Source organism: Urocampus carinirostris, chromosome 14, assembly GCF_059441175.1.
Source record: "Urocampus carinirostris isolate Australia breed hairy pipefish chromosome 14, RoL_Ucar_1.0, whole genome shotgun sequence".
NCBI lineage: Eukaryota > Metazoa > Chordata > Actinopteri > Syngnathiformes > Syngnathidae > Urocampus > Urocampus carinirostris.
In genome coordinates, this window is record NC_142362.1 from 35,979,767 (window position 1) to 35,998,301 (window position 18,535).

Genomic DNA, 18,535 nt, shown 5'->3' on the forward strand with positions numbered 1-18,535 from the left:
AGCAGTGCTTAAAAATCATTTTTTTAGCCATTTTTTATGCTATCTAGATAACATTTTATATTTTTTGATAGTTTTTAAGCTAAATGTTGTCCTTTCTAGCTAGCTATCTAGTTTTTTTAGCTTTCTATCTGGCTAATTAGTTGGCTTTTTTGCGGTTTCAGGTAGCCATCTAGCTCCCTTTTAGTTTTTTACCTGCTCACCTTTCTAACTATCAAGCTATCTATCTAGCTAATTAGCAAGCCATCTAGCTAAGTTGCTATTTTAGAAATTCATACCAAACTCTGATCCCTTTGTGCTAGCTAGTAAAAAAGCAGTTCTCAACTTGAAAAAGGTTGGAGCCACCTGAATACAAGTATACATATTAGAAGTTATTGTCTGAAAAATAATGTTATTGAACATCCCTAGCAGAATTAAATGACCCAAATTAAGACTGATGTAGCAACTTTTACCAGAAGTAGTTCATGAAATAGTTTACACAAAAAAACCTAAAAACTCAAGCAATTATTTCAAAAGGGTGAACAAATGACGAAATAACAAGCTTTCCTTTGAATAGACAGTTTAACAAGATGAATAACACTTTTGACATCAAAAGAAACTTTTCTTTGACACGGCTTTTAAAACTTCAAATAATAATAATGTGGTAATAACATTTTCCAGTATTAAATAATTAATATAAAAACACTCAAAAGGGTTGAACTGAAACAGAACTTCCCTTCCTCTCAGTCCACAACAAATTAACTATAAATACATCTCATACACCGCCCTGCATCCTTCATCGTTGTTGCGGGCCCATTTAGGAACCAGCTTTTATGCTCCTTCCTCCAGCAAAACCTTGTACGATGTTTACCGTAAATTCCGGACCTAATTAAAAATCGCATGCGCAAGTTTAGGGAAGAAACCCTACTTTGTATTTGTACGAGCCGCACCTTATTTTAAAACTTTGGCTCAAACAGCCATAAAAGTAAACCAATTCACGTCCATTTCTTACATTAAGAGGTCGGATAGTAAATGTCTAGTACAGAAAAGTAACACGTTGTGCCACAGCTGTCAATGAATTAGCAGCAGTCAATATGGATTAAAATGGCATTATACGCAAGAGTGCGACGAAAACATTCTCAAAACAAAACTCAATGTATTGTACTGTAGTGGTCAGCAACTATCTGGCCTGCAGACCGGCATCTAGCTGTGGGTCTTTTGGTACCAGGCCACATAGAGTAAATACTATTAGCGCTATTGTAGAAAAAACATTTCTTTTTTTTTTTTTTTTTGCTTGTACAGTACACATACAGTAATCCCTCGTTTTTGGCGGGGGTCACGTTCCAAAAATGACTTGTGATAATCAAAACCCGCGAAATAAAAACCTTTAATAACTTCTGAACTGTCTAATTATAATAATAAAAATATTGGGCTTAAGGAAACTATTTACTTTACATGATACTTTAACGCTATCATGTGGACGTTCTGGAAAACTGGATTTACCCTGCGGTTCTGTCCTAAAGAAACCATATATTTGACCGTTATCATCAAATTTTAGAAAGCGCAATGAGCCGCTAGTGACCGCTAAACATCCGCATGTGGCACCAGAGCAAGTTTAGTAGTTCAAGAAGTTCAACTTTGTTGGTGATAGAAAGCATCTTCCTCTGTTTAACCAATCAGATACACAATGAAGGCGAAGTAACGAAACCACAATAAGTATACTGCTATACACCAAGGGATTACTATAAACAGGGTTGCTACTGGATTTGAGTAATGATTGATCAGTCGAAAAATATCACTGACCACATTTTCACAACATTGGATGCAACGGGAATCAAACCCGGATCGCCGAAATTTAACCTTTAATCACTTAGGAATGTAGATGACATAGAAAAAGGTAATACAATTTTCTTATCATTGCACTATTTTCAATAACGGTAACACGTTGTTGAATATATGGGGCCATGATTAAAATTTTATTAAAAGTTTATTGACAACATAAACTTCAAAATCCTACGAAATCCTCCAAAAATGAACAATGTACTTATTTGCTTTAAGATTCATGCACAGAGTTCTTCCCTTTTCATGGTTTTTGGGTTTGTATCTTTCAACTAATTTATGTTTTCTCCATTCTCTAACAAATGACATAATGAGTAAAAATAGTGTTATGATGATATATAATCTAAAGCATTTTTCTGTATCATCTACATCCCTACTGGTCAAATGATTACATAGTGGCTTTACGCTTATTATTATTGGTAAAGGTATTATTAATGATATTATTGGGCTAGGCCTCAAATATATTGTCAGACATTACACAGGTCAATGGTACAGAAAAGGTAACAGACCACTGCTGTACTGAATAAAATTTAATAGCCCAATTTGATTTTTGCATGATCAGTCGCATGATTTTAAGCTCTCAAATCACTTACGTACATGACAAAGTAATAGAGGAGACGACCAAGTGTTGCTACCGCCTGCTGCGTGTCCTTAGTCACCGCCGACAACATTAAAAAAAAATAGAAGCTGCATTGTACTGTAAACCGAAGTATTTGAAATATAGAAAATGTTAGGGCTTGTAGTCCGGAATTTACGGTACATATCTTAATGCAAAGTTTTACGCATATCATGAAAAGTTTTACTGATTTGTCGACATATAAATAAGGTACATACAGTACATATTCTTGACTTAATAGCATATACTGCTGATGAGACTAATATTTTTTAGATAATGCTTTTTTAGGCCAAGTCAACAGCGGTCAGAACCATATCCGCTTCTTTGTGTTCATCGGCTTTCAGTCAGAAGTGACCCGCCTTCTTCCTTACATGCGCACTTGGATTGAGCCAATAAAAGCACTACTTTGGGTGGATTGTGGTCTGATCGCTTTTTTAGGATTACAAAACAGCTCAAATCAAAAGATTATTCCACCACGGAGATGTGATAAAAAGTTCTTGAGTCTTTGCTTGTCCTCTACCACTCTCCGGTCAGTTTGGTGCTTTGGTCCCGTTTTGGCGGTGCGGGAGGCGGGCCTCTTCGGAGCGTTGCATAGCCTGAGACGTTAGCGCTGTTTTTAGCGGATTGGGAGTGGGCGTGGTGGCGGGACAGCGTCTGCGTTTGTCCGCGGGTCGCCTGCTGCTGCGGCAGGAGTTCGGGCGGCGGCGGTGGGAGTAGGGCCATGTCGTCCATGGTGGCTACCAGCTCCATTTTTGAAGATGGGATGAGGTTGGAGGACGTGAGGGACCCATGGCGGGAAACAGACTTCCTCTTAAGGGTGCGATTGAGGTCCTCTAGGAAGTGGGTTTTCAGCGCTAAGTTGCTCGGTCCTGCTGATTTGGGGGAGGTGGGAGGTATGGCGGAGGCAGAGTAGGAAGACATGGAGGGTGGCGGGCTCTGCGAAATAAGGGGCGGCGATAACGGCAGTGACATGCCGGTGTCATACGGGCTGGTGTTACTGGACCGCCTGTTCAGTGAGGGTTGCGCTGCCGCTCCCTTTTTTAGGGAGCCTTGTTTCCACGAGGAAGACAGAGGTGCTGGTGGCTGCTGCTGCTTCTGAGGCTGTGGGTTGACCACCGCAACCTTGGGCGGATGATGGAACTCGGACGGGTGTGGCGGAGGAGGGAAGAGCTCAGAGTCACTTGGTGGGGGGGGGAAGTAGTCAGTGGACACTTCGAGGTGTTGCGGTTGGGAGACTGGCGGCAAGGATGGAGGTGAAGGGAAATCAGAAGAGGCCTGTTGCTGGTTGGATTGAAGTCCCTGGAGTGCTAGCGGGAGATTGGCCAAATTCAGCTTACCCGGTTTGGGAAGCGGCATGGGAAGTGTGGACGAGTCCTTAGAAGGTGAGCCGGTCGCCGGCGAAGAGTTGGAGGATGTCCCGGGTTGACCGAATTTGCTGAGCAGGCTCTCGACTTTTTTGGGCCAGTCGTCCGAAGCCTCACCTGAGTTGGAGCGCACTGAGGATGCCCTCTGCGGGGTTGGTGGGGGACCCCTTTTGGCCGAGCCGGTGGACGACGTAGAAGGTGACTTTTTGATGGGAGAGCCCGTCTTTGAAGATGGTGGAGGCAGGAATTCAGGAAGGGATCCATCAGGAGGGGGTGGGGGGAACTCTGGGGACTGGGGGACGACAGAGCCACCTGGCTGCCATTTTGGTTTCGCTTTCACTGCAGGGGGGGACTGTGGAGCGCCAAATTTTGATCCTTCAGTGGAGTTTGAAGAGGGGAGAGGGGAAGGCCCAGCGTTGCATGGAAACTGATTGACAATCTGCTTGACCAGTGATGAAGTAGCCAAGGAAACAGAAGACGAGGAAGGGGAAGGGGAGATTATAAGGTTTTTGGAGGAGAGGCTGTGCTGCTTGGGGAGTGTGGGTGGTGGTTGATTTGGGGAGTGGCCTGTTGAGAAACTCTGCTGCTTCTTCACAAGGCCGCTGGTAGGTGGCGTTGGCGATACTGGAGATAGTGCAAGCGGCAGAGAAGAGGGACCCATTGGTTTTGGTGCAGTTTGGGGAGGAAACCCACCACCAGTGAAGGTTTTGGGTGGAGCTGGAGGCGGGGCGTTTGGGGACAGAGATCGCAGTGAGGCGGGGGGTGATAGGTCGGCCGGGGGTGGGGGTGGAGAAGGTTCCTCTGTCGTAGCTGGCGTGAAGTCATACACCATGTTGGGGAACTTTTGCGCTAAGAACTGCTGGAGGCCAGCATTGGACAGCGGAGTGTGATGATCTAGCATGGGGTCGAGCGGCGGAGGCAAATCGTCACCTTGCAGGACCTCTGGCGGCGGTGGAGGAGGGAGATACAAAGGTTCATGCAGCTCGTCCAGGGTCAGCGGAGGAGGAGGTAGGGGGGAAGGAGGCGTAGCGGAGGTGGCACCATAAACTGCAGGGAGAGTATTGTAATTGGCTGGCGGGGCGGGATCTGTCGGCTGAGCTCGGGACTGGTTCTGGTTCTGCAGGCATGCAAGCGTGCTGTATTTGACGTAGGAGGCGGAAGAAATCGTCTGCTGGGCCTCACTTTCGACCGAAGGCTGAGAAGAGGGCTTATCGGAAGAAACTGCCCCGTCCGGGTAGCTGCCTCGATAGGGCGGCGTCTGACACTGAGGAAAGGAGGAGACGGTGGGGATCTGCAAGGGAATGGGTCTACTGATGGCATCCATCTTCATCATCTGCAAAGAGCAGGAAACATTTATTAGAATCATTATTATTCAGTAAAATCATATACCAGACAAAATTAAAAAAAACAAACAGCAGTCAGTGCAAAATATGCCCTTCTTGCATTGCAAGACTTGCTAATCTTGCTCATCAAGCATGCTTCCCCAATGCACACATGTAAAAATTGTTGTTTAAATGCAACTACTCTAATCAGCTTGTAGCTTCCCTTCAGTTAAAAGCATTTAGAACTAACAGTTCCAGAGTTTCTAAAGTCTGGCGCACACTGCTTAGGGAATTCGGCGTTGACGCCTTTGGCTGCTGAGTTACTATACAAGTAAATATTTACTAGTACCCTAAAAGAAAACACGAACGAGGGTCAGTCATGTAAAATGCAAGGGCTGTGTCACCTAAAATGTAAACCCTATATTTCTAACTGGAAACACCAGGGTAATCCATACTGTGGAAAAGAGTGCCAGATTGCATTACAGAGATGAAAAGCTGTTTTATGCTATTGTTGTCATTGATAGTTGCCGCGGAAATTTAATTCGCTTGTCATCGTTCCTTGGGGATTAAAGGAAACTCCAGCGATGTGACAATGACTAATGACACTGCAAGAGAATTGTAGAGTTTTTGATAGATCACTCCCACTGCTGTTCATTTTGGATGTATAAATTTAGGGCTTGATTTGTGTTGAAGAAGCTCAGATATCGTACTTAGTCAATATTAATAAAAAGTAACGTCAAACATCTCGTTTTGCTCCAGTTTTGTACTATATCAGGGGTGGCGAACACACGGCTCTAGAGCCGCATGCGGCTCTTGGCCAATCAGTATGCGGCTCTTTGCCTCATCATATTTTCTATATACTGTGGCTCCTTGCCTCGTTTCATGTTTAGTTTTTTCCCCCTCTTAAAACACACTCGAATCCATCAGAGTAAATAAAAAAATAATAAATAACATTTTGAAATTAATTTGGCAGATTTGTTGTTTTTATGCTACTCCGGACACATAACTGACTGACAATCATCTGCGTAGGTTACGTCTAATTAAGTAAACATTTCATGAGCGTGCAGACTGTTACCCTCATGGTCAAAATGGCAAAATGCAAAGCGAAACGGAAATAGTGTTCTGTGTTATTATATGTGTTATGGGATATAATATGTTTTTAATTGTGTGTGTTTGTGTGTGTCTGTTTGTCATGGCAGGTCAGTGCGTAGTGTGGCTACTTGAATCTCACAGTTCAAAATTTCGGCTCTTTGTGTCAAACGTGTTCGCCACCCCTGTACTATATGAATAATGTTGGAAAAAACCTATACTAATTTATCCTCTGAACTGGTGTTTCATATGTAGAGCGCATGCATTGTGGAAAGGGCAGCTCGCCATTTTCCTCGTTTTCATACACAATAGAGGGATTTGGTGGCGCTAACATCACAGTGCGCTGCAGCGTTTGAGGCCGTAAATAGTTTGGGTCCACACAAAAAGCGGAAGTTGCCTTATCACAAAACTAAACTATTGCAATGTAAATTCAAAGAACTCCTTCTTGTCTCTGTCTACTATACTCTCGTAGTTGCTCTTATTTGTCTTTCTGCCTCTTTCTCTCTTAATTGCCCCGCTGGATTCTTAAGAATGTACTGCTGCTGTGGTTTATGGCCCAATTTTCAACCTATTAAAATGACGTATGGCCCTAAAACTTTACTGTAGACTCTGAAACCCCCCCGACAATGATGGAAAATTGTCGGTTAATAAAACCTCAGCAGTCCAAGAAACATAAAAGATGTAAATATATATACAGTCTTGTTTAAGTTAAATATGGTTACAAATTTGATATCATAGATCACCTTTCCTCCTCCTGAATCCTCACAAATAGTATATGAAATGTCTGGCTTTTTCGGGTTTGGTCAATTCATTGGTCAGGCTTCGCCTTTGATACCTGCAGGCATGGGTCGAGCTGAATCTTTTTTGGCCTGATCTTACATCTAGAACAGGGGGTGGGGGGCACCTATATGGAGTCAGGGGCTGCATTGGGTTAAAACATTAGGTAAACAGGCCAATCCACAAGACAGATCTATTTTTTTCATTTAGGAAAAAATATAAAAGAATTATCTACATGTTATATTTCTTTATATTTGTTATTAAATAGATTAGTTTAATCAAATTCATTTTGAAATGCTAATAATTAAAGTGAAGTAATATTTTGGGTCCATGTTCCCTGTTTTAAGCACTAAATTTGGTATTCAGTTCTGTAGTACAGTATTACTGTAGTTGTATTTTTGTAGTATTTTTGTATTATTTCTATTTCTGCAGTCGGATTTTTGTAGTACTTCTGTAGAATTTTTGTAGTGTTTCTGCAGGAGTATTTTTGTAGTATTTCTATTTATGTTACCTAACACAGGATGGATGTAGATTCCTTGCACTGGGACATAGTGTGTTTGTGTGTGTGTGTTGGGGATTGGTGGTGACTGGTTGAATGGTGAATGGCTAAGTTATAATTGGACGCATTAGCAGTAGTGTCACCCTGGGTCTTTAGCAGTATTTATGTATTCCTGTAGTATTTTGTAGTATATTCATAATATACATTTTGTAGAATATCTGTCGTGTTTTTGTAGCATCATTGTAGTTGTGTTTTTGTAGTATTTTTTGTATTGTAGTATTACTGTAGTGGTGTTTTGCAGTATTTTTGTCATATTTTGATAGAATTTAGTATTATTTCCAAAGTAGTATTTCTTTTGTTTTGTTGTAATATTTATGTAGATAACTTTTTGTAGTGTTTCTGTTGTATTATTGCTTTTGTAGTATTTTACTGTAGTAGTATTTCTACAGTATTTGTTTTCAGAATGATAGCAAAATAATAAAGTTGTAAGCACTAAATTTGATACTAAATATAATTTTAGTACTTTTATCGTATTTTTGTAGTAGTTCTGTAGTATTATTTTTGGGGGACAACATTGGCACACAAAAACATTTTAAGTTAGTATTACTTTATTTACTATTATAGAAATTTCTCATTAATTTTGACCATTTTTATCTTGCGGGCCTGATGAAAAAAACCCGATGGGCCACACGTAGCCCGCGACAGTCATTTGCCCACCACAGATCTAGTATAACTGCAATGCAAACTTGTTGTTGTGTTAGCACGTCACCACACCACATAATTATAGGAAACATGTTATATATCATGCAGACTGCGTTTATTTCCAAAAGTTTTCCAAAATTTCTTCCTGTCCGACCTTTGCCGCCTCCACCGTCAGCGCACAGTGGATTGGCCATCAGAACTTTAAACTTTGACAGCTGTCAGGAAGCAGAGGGGCAAAACTTGGGAATGGCGTTGCGACAAAGGTAAGGGGAATCAGCTTGCCAGTTTGTGTGTGAGTTTTTTCTTCTTGCACAAAGTTGTACCTCGCCTTGCGTTCCTCGCCTCCACGCATCAGAGAAGATGGAGCTGACCACACTTTGGGAGCGGGCGTGGCTGGATGATGTCATCTCCGACACTCCGCTGTCTGATTGACTGGAGTGGTTGGACTGAGACTCTGATGAATGGGCATAAAAATACTTTATTATAGAGCAGTGGTCCCAAAACAATAGACACCCCGCCTCCAAGTTTGGTACCGCCCCCCGAACAATACCCAGGGTTCGTACAGAGAATAGAGAGAAAGATATAAGGAAACACGCCTCCATTGTCTTTGTAAGGTCTTTGGCGACACTAAGCCTACACCTTTAAAACAGCAGCATGTTTTCTCTTGCACGTCCCAGCGTTGTCTTGCGGTTTGACTGCACTGCTTTGTCACAAAAGTCAGTACACCCCTCACATTTCGGTAAAGGTTTCATCATAATGTTTAATTGAACAACACTGAAGAAACATCGCTTTGACACAATTAAGGGAAGTCTGCGTAAAGCTTACATAGCAGTGTAAATTTATTTTCCCTCTCAAAAACACTAAAACAATTCCTATTAGTAGCTAAACCCATGGTAACAAAAGTAAGTACACACTGAAGTAAAATTTCCTGAAATTCAATATTTTGTGCGGCCAATATGAGTTTGCAGAACCACCTTGATCCTCCTAGCCCCTGATTTCACCAGAGCCTCACAAATTGCCACTGAAATGCTCTTCCACTTACAATATGACAGAACTGGAGGATGTTCAAGATCTTGTGCCTCTCCCCTCCTTCCGCTTGAGGAAGCCCCAAAAATGTTCTATTGGGTTTAGATCTGGAGATATGATTAGCCAGTCCATCCTTCTTACCATTATGCCCTTTCGAAAAGCCATGGTCATTCTTAAAGTGTATTTGGGGTCATTGTCAGGCTGGAAAATTGCCGTGCGACCCAGTTTCTGGAGGGAAGGGCTCATTCTCTGCTCCAGTATTCCACAGTACATACTTCAGTTTGTGTTTTTTCTTAATAAAATGCAGCTCCCTAATTCCAGTTGCACTCATGCAACCCAAAATCATGAAATTTCCAACACCATGCTTGACTTTCGGCATGACTCAAACATATTTGTACTTCTCACCTGGTTGCTGCCACACATGCGTCACACCATCTGAGCCGGATTAATTAAACTTTGTCTCATCAGACCAGAGTATAGCCAGGAAGCCATGGCCTTTGTTGACGTATTTCTTTTCATTGTGTCAAAGCGATGTTTCTTCAGTGATATTCTATTAAACATTGTAATTAAATCTATGCAGAAATGTGAGAGGTGATCTCACCTTTCTGACATACTTTATGTATTTCCCTGTACTAATTTACAAAAAATAATTTGTATACAAAAAGAAAAAATTGTAAACTGGTTGAGACGGTTACCCAAGGTATATGCTCGTTTGGCAGGAGATGGATTACAGATTTGATGTATGCAGAGTCTCAGGTGGTACGCTTTATGAAAATTTGTGAAATCGTTCACATAATCCACATGCTTTTCAAGTTCGCATTCAGATTTGAAAGAATAAATCTAGTGATCTTCAACATTATTAAGTTTTAATGTAATTTGCCTTAATCATGTACTTTCTGTGATATTTACATCTTGAAAGTAAAAAGTATTATGCCATTTTTAAAATCATAATGTCAATTTTATTTTTTAAGAATTTTCTTAAGGAATAAAATTATTACATCTAGAGTTAATAAAGTTTAAATGACTGACCATCAAATTCAAATGTATTTTTGCCCTGATTTGCATTCTGTGCGATGCCGATATTGACCGTGAGGCTCAATCTCTGAAGAGTATTTCACCTGGAAGACTTGAGGAGGAAGAGCCTGACTTTATGGAGGAAGAAGAAAGTGAAGACCATTCATAGGCAGCCTCGGTCCTTCTTATGGCCTCCTGAAAGTTGATGTAAAGCTGCTTGCCATACTGGAAGGAAAAAGGGACAAAATATCATATTATAGTATTGCTCCTTCTCCCCTCCCGCTGCTATCATTCCTACACCTCAAACATGAGAAAACTTCTGCCAGTCAGAATAGAATTTATACATTGGGTATTCAGCGTAATTGATAGAATACAGTATCTGCTACCAGAATGATTTAAAATGATAAAAGGGCTTGCCCGTTTTTATATGGCTATTTTCTGGACCTTTAGCTCTGTTAAATACTGTAGATACAGGGGATGTTTATTTGCTGATTGTCGTGCTCTTTGGAGTGCCATTTGTCGACCTGAGAATGTGGCGTCTGTTTTAACGGCTGAGGAAAATGACGGACGAGCTGATCATCTTTCTGATGTTACCTTGGCGATGCGAATACTGTTGACCCATTGCTGGAGCGTCCTGACATCATCGCAGCAGAGATATTTGATGTACTGAGACTTCTTCTGGATTTGAGGGTGCTGTGACAAAATACAAGAACATCATTTTCACATAGAAATATCTTAAGATTCTTTTTAACAAGTTAGGCCTTTATAGTTCTATAATAAATAAAAACACGCACGTGGCTATGGTATAATATTTACTTTTCACCTGACGCAGCAGTCTCAAACTCGTGAGAGTTTAAGGCACAGTGTGCATGATTTGACCAATAGATGTTGATGTATTCTGTCGTGCTACAGAGCACAAGTAATAATACTATCTGCGGAGATTCAAATTGACCATAGAGCACAATTTTTCTCATTTTTTGGCCCAGCCATTTGCAAAGAAAAAAAAGGGAAAAAATACACAAAAGAAAAGGCAGAAAAAAAACAAAAAAAGAAGGAAATAAAGGAAGGAAATACTGAAGGAAAGAAAGAATAGAAGAAAAAGAAGAAAAAAAGAAAATAAAAAGGGAAAAAAGACAGAAAAAAAGCAACAAAAAAAAAAGAAATTAAAAAGCCTGAATGAAATATGAACACGATAAAAAGGAAAACAAAAATAGAAAGTAAACAAAAATAAGACTTAGGTGTACCCCTAGCGGTAAGAAGCAGACAATGATTTCAGCTCCCTCCCTCTAAGTGAGCCACACGTTATGTAACATACATATACATTTCTTTAAAAAAAATCCACGTTTATATGTATTTTCCCTGATCATTTTAATAAAAATGATATTTTTAAAATGAAATATCATTTTTTTAGCACTAGAAGGGACTAAGTAATACACACTGTCCCTTTAAGTACAGCCCTTGCGGGTGTTTGATTTATTTTTAAAATCATTCATCGTAGTTTTTTTTGTTGGATCTTATTTTGCGCATGAAATTTTGAAAAATAAATAAAGAAATATAAATGATAGTTGCAAACAGTGGAATATCTTTATCAGAACCTTTTTGACGAAAACCCAATTTGGCACAACCTCACCCACAATCGGCTCGCTACAACGAGTCAGGTGTATCGACATTTCGTTCTGTGTACATTGTTACAAAGAATGACAATACAAAGGAAATTATTTTTATTATTATTAAACTAGCTCAGATGGCCCCCCAAGTAAATCGAATTTGAGACCTCTCACCTAATGTGAATTTAATTTATTAAGCGGCCACCAGGGAGCAGTGTAGGCCATGCTGTCATCAAGTATGATTGATTGTGAGTGTACCTTAAGCACCATGCAGAAGTCAGTTGGCGCCTTGTACTTGCTCTTGTAATCTTGGCCATGGTAAACGTTCACATGGTCCAACTGGAGAAAACACACCAGATCTCTGGATGCCTACTCAGAAAAACACACGTGCCTCCTTGTCATCTTTTTTGCCAATTCACATTCGCACGTGCAAACAACGGCACGCATACCTTGGCTTTGCCTTTTGGCACATAATAGATACCAGAGGCTCTTAGTAGGAAGTAGCGTTTCTTCCAGGACTTTTTTCCATCATCTTTCAGCCAAAGCACACCCTCCATTTCTGGGACTGACACGGAACTGCCACCGAAACACTCCTGACAAAAAGAACATAAATATCGTAAATTTCAGATTACAAGCTGCTACTTTTTTTGCCACATATAATACAAAGTGGCAGCATATTTTGATTTTTTTCCTCATAGCGGCACAGAGGATAATGACAAGCTGCTCTTTTCCACAACGCATGTGCCCTAAGTACAATACAATGCGGTGACCTCTAGAAACTAGAAATTAGTTCATGTTTTTGAAAAAAAATCATTCATAAAATACATAATTGAAGCGCAACCAAATGTTTTGACAGAACTTTACTCAATATTACAACTTACTCACGATATTCTAACTTTTTACCCACAAATTAATTTGTCAATTTATTCAACAGTGAAGGTTACATCAAACACGCTACACTTCTTCAGTATTATTGGCATCAATGTCAAGTTGCTGATGTTTCCCTTCAATTCTCGGGGAATGATGACAAGCAAATGCAATTTGGTTCATTTTTGCATCAACCACCAGTGACAATAACACAAACAGACGGGTCTATGTGGTGCCTTTGGCACCATTATCCACAGTATGGTTGCCCTGGCACTGTTATCCACAAATAATTATGCAAAAGGGAAAATACTGTGACCACACCAATATTTTATTTTTGCAGTCCAAATTATTAAAACTGTTTGACCTGGTGTAGTTTTGCACTTCACAACTACTATCTAAAGTGAACAAAGATGTACTGCATCCAATAATCACTCAAAAGAAAGAAAAAAGGTATAACTTTGGGGGGAAAGTAGTAACTTCAAGGTTCAACCGGTGAGAACCACCAGCAAAAGTATGAGTGTGTTAGTATGTGGAGTGAAACTTTGTAACAAATTACAGGATGAACTCAAACAATGTCCCCAAATTCACAAGTTCAAATTGAGATACATAAAGCAATATTATCAAAGCCAGGGTTGGTAGGGCAACTTTGACTTGATTACTTTCAATTACTTTTGGATTACTCCAATACCAAATATACTAATAAAAGACAAAAGAAACTAAATATGAATAAAATTATGACTCACAACACGTGGTAAGCTTTCTCTCCTGGCTTTGATATCTTTGATCTCTGGCAAAACTAACATAAAATGCGACAGAAACAAAATGAAAATAAATCCAAACAGCTTGCCAACATCATTTTTGCTGTTCCATGTATTCCGTTACTCTTAAGCCTGCACAAAATTGTATTCATATTTAGTTTCTTTTGTCTTTTATTAGCATATTTGGTATTGGAGTAATCCAAAAGTAATTGAAAGTAATAAAGTTAAAGTATCCCTACCAAACCCTGGTCAAAGCAGAGAGAGAAAGAAAATGGGGTCGAAATGATATTTAGAGATTAGAACCATTTTATAGCAAATGGATGGTTACTTTGGTATTATGAATACTAATATCATAATTATTATTCTATATTGTCATTATTATTATTGGTGTCTGAATGATAATTACTGATTAGTAGCATTTTAGAGTTAATAGATTAGTAGAACAAAATAATAATTTGGTTCTTATTATAACTATTATGATGGTGATTATTATTATAACTGTTACTATGTTTGTGTACTGTAATGCTAAATGTAATTCACCCTGGTTTCACCCTGGTCATCCTGAAAGGGGGAAACCACTTGTGAGGTCCCTTCTCAAGGTTTCTCTTTTTCCTCACACTGAGGTTTTGAGTTATTCCTTGCCCGCATGTTGGTTTAAGATCAGGTAATTGTGTCATTGTAATCCTGTGCAGTCCTCTGAGACATTTTTGTGATTAAGGGCTATAAATAAATTTGACTTTTTGACTTGACTGTGACTTTTATTGTTGTTATTATAATCATCATCAGTATAGAAATAATGTTAGTGAGCAGAAGCCTTATTCAGGCTAATAATTAGGCTTGTTATCATTATTATTATAAGTATTAACATGACTATTATCTTTGATGTTATTCTGAATGAAGAGTTGTAAAGAATTGCACGACAGAAAGCGGAGTTGGCGAGCAAGCACATGTGGACGGGAATGAACAAACTATAACCCGAAGACGAGTTGATTCTCAAAACTTCGCGCTTCCAGTCACATACCACACACTGAGGCGTGTGAGTATTGGTGTATTGACAATGTTTGGATCGACGTATTCATGTGAGTAGTCATTTTCACATCTCAAAAACATCAAGTCCAACCTACGATCACGTTTAACGGATGAAAGCCTCAATGCCTGCATGAAGCTTAATCTCACCAAGTACCAACCAGACTACAAAACCATCAGCAAATCCACGCAGCACCGGAAGTCACATTAATGGTGAGTATTATAACAACATTATTCAAAATAATAAATTAAGACGCTTGTTATTCTTACATTTAATTGAATTCAGTCTTAAAATATATTATATGGCTCTCACTGTAACAAACTTCCAAATATTGTGCTTTTATGGCTCTCTCAGGCAAAAAGGTTCCCGGCCCCTGGTATAAGTAGTCATGGTGATGATGATGATGATGATGTAAAGTAACTGTATATTCACAGAACCTATGTAAATATGTATATCATGAGGTGTATGTTACATGTAAATACATAGGATATCTAGCCTTAAGACACAATTATTAAGGAAGTCGAATTGGTAGGATCAAATAAGTATATGCTTCTTCCCATTCATTTTCAGACATGTTTGTTAACATTGTTTTCGTTTTATTTACTTGATGAAAAAAATAGCAGAACTGAAAACAACGCAGCTAAAAACGGCATCAGGTGTGCAGGGGCACGGAGCAGCTGGCATTCTGCAACAAGTTTATTAGTTAATTTTTTAAATTTAGTTTTGTTCTTATATTTGGGCATTGCGCCTTTTAATCCGGTTCACTCTGTGGTCCGGAATTAAAGATATATAGAATTGGTCAGCGAGAGATTAGCATTGTTGTTGATGCTTTTTCAAACACTTGATCGCTTGTTAATGGTAAGTTACTATGCGCCACACATAGTTAAGGGAACAGCTGTGCGCTGCATCAACTAACCTCTAACAAGGCCTCTTTGTTGCGCTCAGCCATCTCACAAGTCTCCTTTCTCCCCAACAAATAATTCTGCATCATACAAACGTAAGTGTTGGGTGAGAACCTTCACATTTTTAGCAAATTAGTCATCCATTTTTGGGCTGGGGCTAATGGTCAGTCAATGATGTGATCATTACCTGTGGGTTTTTGAACACCGCATATTTCTCAACGCGTTCAGTAAACATGATGCGGTTCTGGCTGTCTCGGGTCCAGTTCAGCAGGTTCTCCACCAGGTTTTCATGATCCTCAAAGGCGCGTTCTGTGAAGAGTTTGCAGCAAAGATGAAAAGACATGTTAAGCAGGAGTGACATGATCCTGATGAGTGAATTCTACACACATAAATTAAAAAAAAAAACATGTTATGTGGACTCGTCAGACCATAGTGTGGTGTTTGTTAAATTTTGTCCTGTAATACTTATTAAAATGGTCCAAATGGTCTGTCAGCGTCCTTTTATTGCTTTTCTCTTGGTTGTGCTGCTTCCTGAAGTGTACTCTTATAGTTAACCATTTAACCAATCACATTCCAGCCATTACTTGTTACCAGGGTCAGGAATCTGCCCAAGGACTTCACAAAGACTTTTGAAGGCTCTGAGACATAACGATAAAGCTGTTCCTTTAGCCAACCAGATTGAAAGTTGGCGGGGCAGGGCAGGGCCTTCTAGCGGGCTTGGGGAAACATCCGCGGTTTCACAAACTCTCCTTTGTGCGGTATGCAAAGTATCACAACAAAAAGGTGAAGAATTTTTTTTTGCATGAAGTTATAATTGATGCTTTTTATATGTGTCACAGCTGTAGCTGCAGTAAATGTTACCCATAAAATAGTTTTTGATGGTTATATTGATTCAGATGTAGCACTACTGAAGGCCTAAGTGTGAAAGGCACAACCTGACTCACTCATATGAGCCTTTTTCAGATGCTGCTTTTTCCCTAAACATAACTTATATATATATATATATATATATATATATATATATATATATATATATATATATATATATACACAGCATTTTCATGAAAGGGTTACTATATGATAGTAAGTGAGTGCCTTTCTCGCTAAAGGACACACCGCTGAAATGCGTGCGAGTGGGCGTGTAGTCATTATGTGAAAGGACGTCTCACTAATTCTCTCAATTAGGAGTCACCAGTTAATTCGCACAAAAGCTTCATAGTGGTCAACCTCGTTTTAAAAGACTTGCATGCACTAATAAGGTGCATTTTTACCTTCTCTTTTGAACACAACAAGACTCAATAGCTCGTGGAGCCCTTAAGATGTGGGTTATGCATTACACGCATCACCAAACAAGACCTACATAAAGACTGTGTGTGTGTCAAGGACCATTAAGCCGAGTAGAACTGTGTTTGTGTGCCTGTAAAACACACATCCTACCCATCTATTCCCTCGAGTAAAGTGTACTCATCACTGTTGCTGAATAACTGAGCGCATGCAGTCTTTTGTACTACTCTCTGTGTTCAAACGCACCCGAGCATCTTCATACATTACTCATGTCACCACGTTCTCTGTATTAAGGATGCTATATGCACTCCATTATTGAATTCTGACCAATGCCAATATCAAGTCCCATAAAATAAACACTGATGTATTCCATAAAAGCAAACGTCGATAAACATTAATGGAGTAGATATGAAACCATCCTTTTTAAATATTTTGTTCCAATCCTCCATATAATAAGGCAAAACTTTACATTTCTGCTTGCTGGAACACAATGCATGACAAATGCTTTTTATTACATAAACCTATGACCATTTTTGTTACATTTATGGTTTAGTGTTTTAGAAACATTGTTGCCTTTGTCTTTGGGATACCACAACAGAGAACATTATAAAGGACTTCTCTCACCACAGCCACCCCCTCTTTGACCTGCTCCCCTCTGGTTGGCACTACAGGTCCTAAAAAAAAGGACTAACAGGTTCAGAAAAGGGCTATCAACACCCTAAAGGAGTGCACAGACCTGCGTAAAATATTGCGAATTGTACTGAAAAATCGGTTTTGTAAAGAAATTTCAAGCACTTTTTACGGACTTTCAAAGCGAATATTCCAATTTCTCCACTACCTTTGAACATCAAATCAAGTGTGAATCATGTATTCTGCAGAGCCAAAAATGTATCTGTGATTTAAATATGCAATTTTCAATCTTGTGTGCACATTTATCAACTCATATGATTGTTATCACTACATTACAAAAATCTTTGTTTTTCGAGACAAATTTTCCCCAAATACAGTAGGTGTGTAATCCCTGCACTAAGGCACATTTCATAGTGTCCTGTTTTAGCATATCATGCACCTGTCTTGATAGGACAAGGCCATACAAACTAATGTCAGCTGCAGTTAATCACGAAGGAAGAAGACATGCAATGTCAAAGCAAAACCACAGAAAACAGTATCGCTATAATTTTTAAGCGGACTTGTTGAGAGACAATTTCAAGCATTCGCAAGCACATTTAATCCCTGAAAACACAATATTAATATTCAAGCATTTTCAAGGATTTCAAGCACCTGTAAGAACCCTGAACCTTAAAAATATTTCAGCCTATTTATCCTGATATTCTTTTCATCTCATTACTCCTTTTTAAGACTTTAATACGTGTTTATCATGGAGTGCCATGTCTAATCTCGTAATAAAAAACGTTCACTGCACTGTATTGACAAAAGACAATTCTATTCTATTATTTGATTGAAAAACAGCCACAAGGGTGGCGAACAGAATTGATCCCTGTTGTACATTCAAATACAAGGTATCGGTACTTCTCATCTCATCTCATTTGCTACACCGCTTATCCTCAGTAGGGTCGCGGGGGTGCTGGAGCCCATCCCAGCAATCATCGGGCAGTGGGCAGGGGACACCCTGAACTGGTTGCCAGCCAATCGCAGGGCACACGGGGACAGACAACTCACTCGCTCATTCACACCTAGGGACAATTTGGACCGGCCAATTCACCTGAAATGCATGTTTTTGGAATGTGGGAGGAAACCGGAGTGCCCGGAAGAAACCCACGCAAGCACGGGGAGAACATACAAACTCCGCACAGGAAGTCTGGAGCTGGATTTGAACCCACGCAGGAGGTTCCCAAGAACTGTGCC

The 18,535-nt window shown here is 39.7% G+C and overlaps 1 protein-coding gene across 6 annotated transcripts in view; it reads right to left on the reverse strand.

Annotated features, from left to right (window-relative positions):
• Positions 1-539: 539 nt before the first annotated feature.
• raph1a (Ras association (RalGDS/AF-6) and pleckstrin homology domains 1a) overlaps positions 540-18,535 on the reverse strand; it is an 83,612-nt gene continuing 65,616 nt past the window's right edge. For all 6 annotated transcript variants that reach the window (XM_088352489.1, XM_088352490.1, XM_088352493.1 and 3 more), the window contains 8 exons: positions 15,573-15,694; positions 15,400-15,465; positions 12,281-12,424; positions 12,090-12,200; positions 10,819-10,917; positions 10,329-10,449; positions 8,508-8,638; positions 540-5,128 (listed from right to left, as the gene is read on the reverse strand). In XM_088352489.1, the coding sequence (XP_088208615.1) occupies positions 2,948-5,128; positions 8,508-8,638; positions 10,329-10,449; positions 10,819-10,917; positions 12,090-12,200; positions 12,281-12,424; positions 15,400-15,465; positions 15,573-15,694 (2,975 nt within the window). In that variant the 3' untranslated portion in view covers positions 540-2,947. The remainder of the gene's footprint in view (positions 5,129-8,507; positions 8,639-10,328; positions 10,450-10,818; positions 10,918-12,089; positions 12,201-12,280; positions 12,425-15,399; positions 15,466-15,572; positions 15,695-18,535) is intronic.